General features: G+C 44.8%; 1 protein-coding gene across 1 annotated transcript; it reads right to left on the bottom strand.

Annotated features, from left to right (window-relative positions):
* Positions 1–4,061: 4,061 nt before the first annotated feature.
* Positions 4,062–5,033, bottom strand: LOC135873629 (olfactory receptor 52D1-like). The gene has a single exon (XM_065398274.1). It carries the CDS (start codon positions 5,031–5,033, stop codon positions 4,062–4,064), a length of 972 nt encoding a protein of 323 aa, XP_065254346.1.
* Positions 5,034–7,963: the final 2,930 nt, after the last annotated feature.

Raw genomic sequence — 7,963 nt, 5'->3', positions numbered from 1 at the left:
GCAGAGTCCTCGTAATGGTGACACGGCTGGGCCCAGGATTCCTTTGAGGCTGAACCCCCAGTCTCATTCTTGTCACTTAGGACAGGGGCTAGGATGTCCCCACTCCTGGGTACTCTCTTCATATTGGATGGTTCCCTGACCCACTGATCGCTACATTAAGTTCAAACTAACTATAGTTTATTAAACAGCAACAGTAAAATAATGAGAAAAAAATGGGAAAGGTTCAAGGTAACGAGGAGCCCCGGTCTGTGGGCATGGGGACATCACAAACAGCTGTCCCTGGGACATAAGAAAAGTTCACAGTCTGTCCCTCACCCATTCCAGGCCTCCTACCCATACCCTTGCTGCATTGCAGTGAGACTGCGGGTCAGACATTGCTCTGGCAGTGACCACATGCCCTGAGGGTCTAGGTGACAGGACTCTTCTCCCCAGCAACTACCCTCCCCATATCCAAACTTCTCAGTCCAGCCTTCAAGGCCCTCTTGTCTGGTGACATCTCCCTGTGCCGGTCCCTCTGCCCATAGCCCCATCTTGCTCTACCCACGTCTCATTGTGCTTAGCTGTCGTGTTACTTGTGGCATGGCCGGCATCCGCTATCCTGGCTCTGGCCCCGCAGCTCCCTGCTGTAGCTGAGCCCTGGCTCCCCGTTGGTGCAGCAGGTCTCTGCTGACCCAGCTCCTGATTCTGATCTGTTCCAGCTGCAGCTCCCCAGCTCTGCCTCAGCGCTGCTGCTCTGCCTCCAGCCCAGCCCTGGGTCCTCTGGCTCAGTGCTGCTTCTCTGGCTCCGGCCCAGCTCTGCCTCCCAGGCTCCTTCTCTGGCCCTTGTGTTTCTGGCTGCTGCCGCGCTGACTCCAGCTCAGCTTGAGGTAGTTTTCCAGAATTCTATTGCATGAATAGCCCCAAAATAAGGTAACAACTAACTGTAGGGTAGCCTGATCTATTGCTTGAAACACACTTTTTTTATTCACACATTTGTCTATTCATCAAACAACAAATGAAAGCTTCCCTGACATACCTACTACAGATTTGATTTTTTTAAAAAGGATACAAGCCCCAGCAGGAGTTTGTCCACATTAGCAACAAATCTACGAGATGACAATGGAATTCAAAGTCAAAACCCCAGTACTTGATTGTATCTCGATTGAGGGTTGGCAGGTGTTTCAAAGAAAAAAAATGGTGAATAATAGTGTTAAAAATAGCCCCAAAGGAGCCCAAAACTTATGTAGTGTAAAAACATCAATGACATTATTACATTATTTATTTCTAATTGCATTCAGTGATGGTAGAAAGTCACCATATTATGTGTTGAATGAGTTTGTTAAAAGACAACATTTCATCCCTGCTGTTTTTGTCAGAAGTAGAATGCTTCTGCTGCTCATCATGCATAAGAGCAGTGACCAGTGCAAACATTTCCTCTGTCAATGCAAACTCTTCACAACAGATTTTGTGTCATTGCCTGTACCCCCTAACATGAGGAATGTTTTCTAAAAGTTCCTCTTGCATGTTGCTTTGTTGGTTTTTTAAATCAGGTTCCTCATAAAAAAAACAACAACAGTCTTTCACCTGCAGTGTTGCTAAAAACTAGCCAAAGCAATGAAAGAGCAAAGAAGCCAAGTTCACTAAAGTCTTTGGCCCCAGCGGCATCCATGTGTTTGAGACCTGCAACCCAAAAGTGCTCTACTTGGCTGTTCTGATTATGAGGCCAGTGTGTGCCATAGGCAAAATTCTCCACCAGGATACAATAATAAGAAAGAGATATCAGTCAATCTAGGATGTGAAGGACTTAATATTATTCCCATAATACAAGAACTAGGGGTCACCAAATGAAATTAATAGGCAGCAGGTTTAAAACAAATAAAAGGAAGTTCTTCTTCACGCAGCGCACAGTCAACTTGTGGAACTCCTTACCTGAGGAGGTTGTGAAGGCTAGGACTATAACAGAGTTTAAAAGAGAACTGTACAAATTCATGGTGGTTAAGTCCATTAATAGCTATTAGCCAGGATGGGTAAGGAATGGTGTCCCTAGCCTCTGTTTGTCAGAGGGTGGAGATGGATGGCAGGAGAGAGATCACTTGATCATTACCTGTTAGGTTCATTCCCTCTGGGACACCTGGCATTGGCCACTGTCGGTAGACAGGATACTGGGCTGGATGGACCTTTGGTCTGACCTGGTAGGGCTGTTCTTATGGTCTTATATAGTGCAAATGACTCAATCACCTGGACATTTGGTTGCAATCTCTATTTCATCTGTTTCACAAACTCCAAAATGAAATTTTGATACCTACTTTTCACATCTTGGACAATGGGAATGGTTAGTGTGTATTTTGAAAGTTCGAGCTCAAAGTGATTCCAAAATCAATTGAACAAAGTGTTTTGGACTCCAAGGCGACATTGTAGTTTAACACAGTAGTCCATTGCCCAGTTTTTTTCGAGAAACCCCAGTAGGGGCAACTTAAGTATTTCACTCCAGGCAGTGTCAGGAATCAATCAATCAATGGGAACACAGCAATTTTGTCTGAACGATTAAATGCAAGTCAGCATGCTCTTGTCTAACGCCACAGTTCATTACACTGAAACACACACAGACATAAGTAATTGGTTTAGAACATCCCAGATATTTACCTAACATCCTTACTGAGTAATTAACAGCAGATTTGCAGTGGCCAGTTGCTCAGCTGCTGGGGTGAAAGGGTGTGAGGGAAAAGGTCTCTCAAGATGGCTTCAAAGGACTGCTCCAAAGTGCACCGTATTAGCTAATCTTTTAGAAATGTTACAAAACCCATAGTAACCACACTGGAGCATCATTATTTCTAATTTACAATAAACTTCTAATATCACAGGAATCTAGACTCAAGGTTTTCATCCATTTATATTCTTCAATTCTCACTTATTCTCACTTATTTACTTGTCTGTCCACCCCTCCCATTCTGATTAGCAGAAACTGCCAGCTAGATTGCGACCTTGTATCTAAAAGGCTGCTTTCCAAATAACTCTGAACTATGTGATGTTCTATTCTATTAATTCCTAGTGGTTGAGTGTATACCCTCTTGTTGCAATTGGCATCATCTGAATGTGGGGTAAACACCCCCAAAATCCAGAGTAATACATTTCAGTTCTCAAAAACACAATTTCACAGTGTTCACTGATAATCTCTAGTAGAATAGCCTCAATTACTGCAGCACTCTTCCTATACGAGCAGTTTCCAATAGAAACATTGGGTTTATCCTCCATGCTTTCTGATGGATTGGGCATAGAAATATCAGGTACATTTTGCTCACTGGACCACTGTACATGTAATTTAAAAGTTTAGCATTGTAGTTCCGTTCTTTGTCTTTGGTTATTAGAAAACAAAGCTTCAGTTCATCAAACTGAACCAGAACAAAGCTTCAGTTCATCAAATTGGGGGGAGGAGGGATAGCTCAGTGGTTTGAGCATTGGCCTGCTAAACCCAGGGTTATGAGTTCAATCCTTGAGGGGGCCACTTAGGGATATGGTGCAAAAATCAGTATTTGGTCCTGCTAGTGAAGGCAAGGGGCTGGACTCAATGATCTTTCAAGGTCCCTTCCAGTTCTAGGAGATAGGATATCTCCATTAATCTATTTAAAACTCATTAAGAACCCTGTTCAAACAGGCTCTAATCAAAAGCCACCTTGTTTCAGAAAGCTGCAATATCTTTTGGTAGTCTAGAAGTCATGGAAATGGTGAGGGACAGGTTGTGTAGAGGTGGGAGCAAATGGATGATACTGAAAGAGAATAGGTTTCAGAGTAGCAGCCATGTTAGTCTGTATCCGCAAAAAGAAAAGGAGTACTTGTGGCACCTTACAGACTAACAAATTTATTTGAGCATAAGCTTTCGTGGGCCACAAGTACTCCTGTTCTTTTTGAAAGAGAATAGGTGATGGTCAGGAAAATGAGCACCAGAGCGAACTGTGCTTGGTGATGGACTGATAAAGTGTTAGACGTGAGGAGCTTCTCACACTCTTAACTTTCACAATGCTAAGCTCAGCCAAACTGGGAGACAGCATCGTTGATTAACTGGGAGGTAGTCTTTCTCCCTTTTGTCATGCATGTTTAAAGTCAGTGGCCCCAGGCGATTGCCTTCTGCAGCTGTATTTGCACACTTTGTCACAAAGCTCTTTGGTTTTGACCCCATAAATGATAGGATTGAGCACAGGGGTGACAGCGGAATAGAGGTTGGCCAACATGATGTGAATGTGGGGAGCAATGCCCTGACCAAACCGGTATGTCAAAGTGGAGAAGATGAAGGGAGGATAAAACATCAACATCACAAAAATGTGGGCTGTGCAGGTGTTGAGGGCTTTCTGGTGGGTTTTCTTTGAGGATATTCTGAAGAGGGCCCTGATGATCAGAACATAGGACAGGGCAATGAGGGGCAGGTCTAACCCAGTGAATACAAGCATTATCACCAAGGCATACATCCTGCTGACTGTGGTGTCCCCACATGACATTTTTGTGACAGCCATGTGATTGCAGTACGTGTTGGGGATAATGCGGTTGGCACAGAATGGATGCCTGCTCAGGAGCAGAGGCATAGGCAGAACAATGAGAAAAGCTCTTATCAAACCCACTAGACCTAGTTGAGCTATTTGATGGTTGGTGAGGATGGTGGTGTATCTCAGAGGGTTACATATGGCAACATAGCGATCAAAGGCCATTGTCACGAGGATGGCTGACTGCATAGCAGAAATCGCATAAAGGAAGAACATCTGGGTGAGGCAGCCACCCACAGTAATGCTGTTCAAATTGAACCAAAATATACACAGTGCTTTTGGCACAACGGAGGTAGACGTGCCAATGTCTGTGAGCGCCAGCATGCAGATCAGCAGATACATCGGCTTGTGGAGGGCCTGCTCTTTGCTTACAACGAACAGAACTGTGAAATTTCCCAATAGGCTGATAATGTAGAACATAGATAAAGGGATTGAAATCCAGATATGGGCAGCTTCCAGGCCAGGGATGCCTGTTAGGAAGAATGTTGAAGGGTCAAAGCGGGAGAGGTTGAAAGCTGCCATGATGTGGTTGATGTGTTGATAGGAATCAGATATTCTCAAGGTGCCTATGAAGGGAGAGAAGCACAGAGAGGGGGGTTACACACTTTATAACAAATGGGTATGGTGAATATCTTATAGTTATTTACAATCCAGAAAGGGGGGTGAGCAGTGACATGGCAACATTTACAGATGGCATCAGATGTTTTAGGTCCAGGGAAGTTGTCAAAGGGAGCTAACAAGCCAGGTGAATGGGAAACATGATGGCAGATGAACTTCAAGGTCAATAACTGCAACGTGTATGGCCATTGTTGGGAAAAGCATGAACTCCTCAAACACCTAAAAAGATTGTAATTAAACTATGAACTCAGGACAGGGACCTGGGCATCATGGTACACAAGCTCTGTGAATATATACCCAAAGTGCAAGCACAGACAGAAAATGAAGAAAATATTGGGATCCAGGAGGAGTGGAATGGAGAATCATACTGAAAATATAATGTCATGTGCTCACTAAGTCAATGTTTCACTGTCCTCTAGACTCTTCTGTGTAGTACTGGGCACCCCGTCTCACAGGATATTGAAGAACTAGTGGGAAATCAGTTATTGTTCTGGGCTATGAGTTTGTGCTCAAAGGAATGGGCATGAAGGTTACAAGGGTCTTTGTTTTTAGGGCTACAGGTCTGCACCTCTCTTACTTTTCCTGTATCTTTTGGTGAGACACTTTCTTGTAGGCACCCAGCTTTGTCTGAGACATAAGTTACAGGTGTTAACTGACAAGAGACATTCAGCTGCTCACCCTTCTCATGCCTGAATATCAATGAAGTTTGCTAATGACACAAAAAATTGGGGGATCATAAATAAGGAAGAGGACAGGTCACTGATTCAGAGCATTATGGATTGTTTGGTAAACTGGGTCAAAGCAAAAAATGCATATTCTAATATGGCCATGTAGATATATACATCTAGGAAGAAAGATTGTAGGTGATCCTTACGTGATGGGGGACTATTGTGGGAAGCACAGTGATTTTGAAGAAGATTTTGGGATGTGAAGGGACAATTAGCTAAACATGAACTCCCAGTGTGACCCTGTGGCCAAAATGGTGAATGTGATCCTGGGATGATAACCAGGGGAATTTCAAGGAGAGGGAGTGCAGTTATTTTACCTCTGTATTTGGCACTGGTGCGACTGCTGCTCGAATCCTGTGTCCAGGTCTGGCGTCCAGGATTAAAGATGGATGTTGATACACTGAAGAGGATTCAGAGAAGAATCAGAAGAATTAGTAAAAGATTAGAAAACCTGCCTTATACCGACAAACTCAAGATGTGATAACAGTCTGTAAGTACCTGCATGGGGAACAAATATTTAATAGTCCTTTCAGCCTAGCATACAGAGGTGTAACATGATCCAATGTCTGGAAGTTGAAGTTAAAAATATTCTGACTCAAAATAAAGTATACATTTTCTAAACAGTGAGAGTAATTAACCACTGGAACAATTTACCAAGTGTCTTGGAGGATTCTTCATCCCTGAGAAAGGTTGGCTTTCTCCCTAAAAGATCTGCCCTAGGAATAATTTTGGGGGTATGTTCTACAAGCCTGTGTTATACAGTCAAGATGATCACAATGGTCCCTTCTGGCCTTGAAATATCAAACATGTCTCCAGGAGTCAGCTAGAAGCATTTTTTTCTATTCATGACCATTTTGAATTTAGCCCCAAGGGGAGAATTCTCATGTGATTGTGGCACCTTCGAAGCATTACACTATGTGTGTGTTTCACGAGTCTGAGGAATCCCGCGAGGCACTGTATGGATGAACATTTTAGGTGAGAAAAATAATAACATGAGCCATGAAATCTTTGTATTTAGGAATAAATGCACAACCCTTGCCAATATTGAGTGACAGAGCTGGGTGGCAAATGGTACCAGAGCATCACTTCTTTACTGTCTCTGTCCCAGTGGCACATTCCTTCAGTCTGCTACCAGGGATTTCTGCACATGGCAGCTGTACTTATCTAGACCCCATATTTCCCAGAGTTGCTGCTCTTATTATAGAAAGTGCATGCTTCGCAGCTTCCAAGTTGTTCCTGTGTAGCAGTCCTTGAAGCATCCTGAGGTGTGTATGGGTGTAACAAGAGAAGCTGCCCAGGTGCCGGCCTTGGCATTTACCACTCGTGAGATTTTTCACCAGTGAGAGACAGTCACTGATTACCCTGCAGCCAAGGGAGGAGGTGTGACAGGAGGCACCTCACCCCTGCAGAGGAAGAGCTGTGGGGAGTGTGAGGAGGCTTGGAGGTTGTGCGAGCCAGGGATGATTGGGGACCATGGAGAAGACAGTGGAGACCAGTGTGTTGTTGGAATCAGGGCAGCCTGGGATGGGGAAGGAGGGTACTGACAGGGGGATCAGAGCATGGTGGGGAATTGATTCTGAACTGATGAGCAAAGATCAGGCATTTCACCAGTGAATTTACATAATAAACATTCAACAACAACCACTGGAAACAACATTGAGTAAAGGTTGTGACACCCAGGCTGCAATTCTGTGGTTTGGCAGGACAAAGAGAATCTGACAACCCTGCCACCCCAAACACACTCTGGGCCAAAAAAGGTCCCTCCCTGCCTCCATAACCCTCAGTGCTCCTCACCTGCCCATGTACACCCCGATCCAGACCCCAGAACCCCAGTGCTGGCTACTTGTCCATATAGGTTCCCCCCCCGAGAACTTCCAGCCCTGCCACACCATGATGCCCCTCACCCAGGACCAAAACCAGGTGCCAGACCCCACAATGAGAGAACCACCACCTCAGACAAGGTTAAACTCAGTGTCTGCCTGCACCGGGGAAAAGGGGGAGATCAGCCTGAACTGCCTTTCTGCGGGCGAAAGGATCCCCAGCAACAGCTCTGCCTGTGCGGGGAAGGAGAGAGGGACAGACTTGGCGGGAGGGAGAGGGGACATG

The sequence above is a fragment of the Emys orbicularis genome, chromosome 1 (genome assembly GCF_028017835.1).
Source record: "Emys orbicularis isolate rEmyOrb1 chromosome 1, rEmyOrb1.hap1, whole genome shotgun sequence".
NCBI classification, from domain to species: Eukaryota; Metazoa; Chordata; order Testudines; family Emydidae; genus Emys; species Emys orbicularis.
Note: the sequence above shows the minus strand (reverse complement) of the source record. Positions and strands in the feature narration are given on the sequence as shown.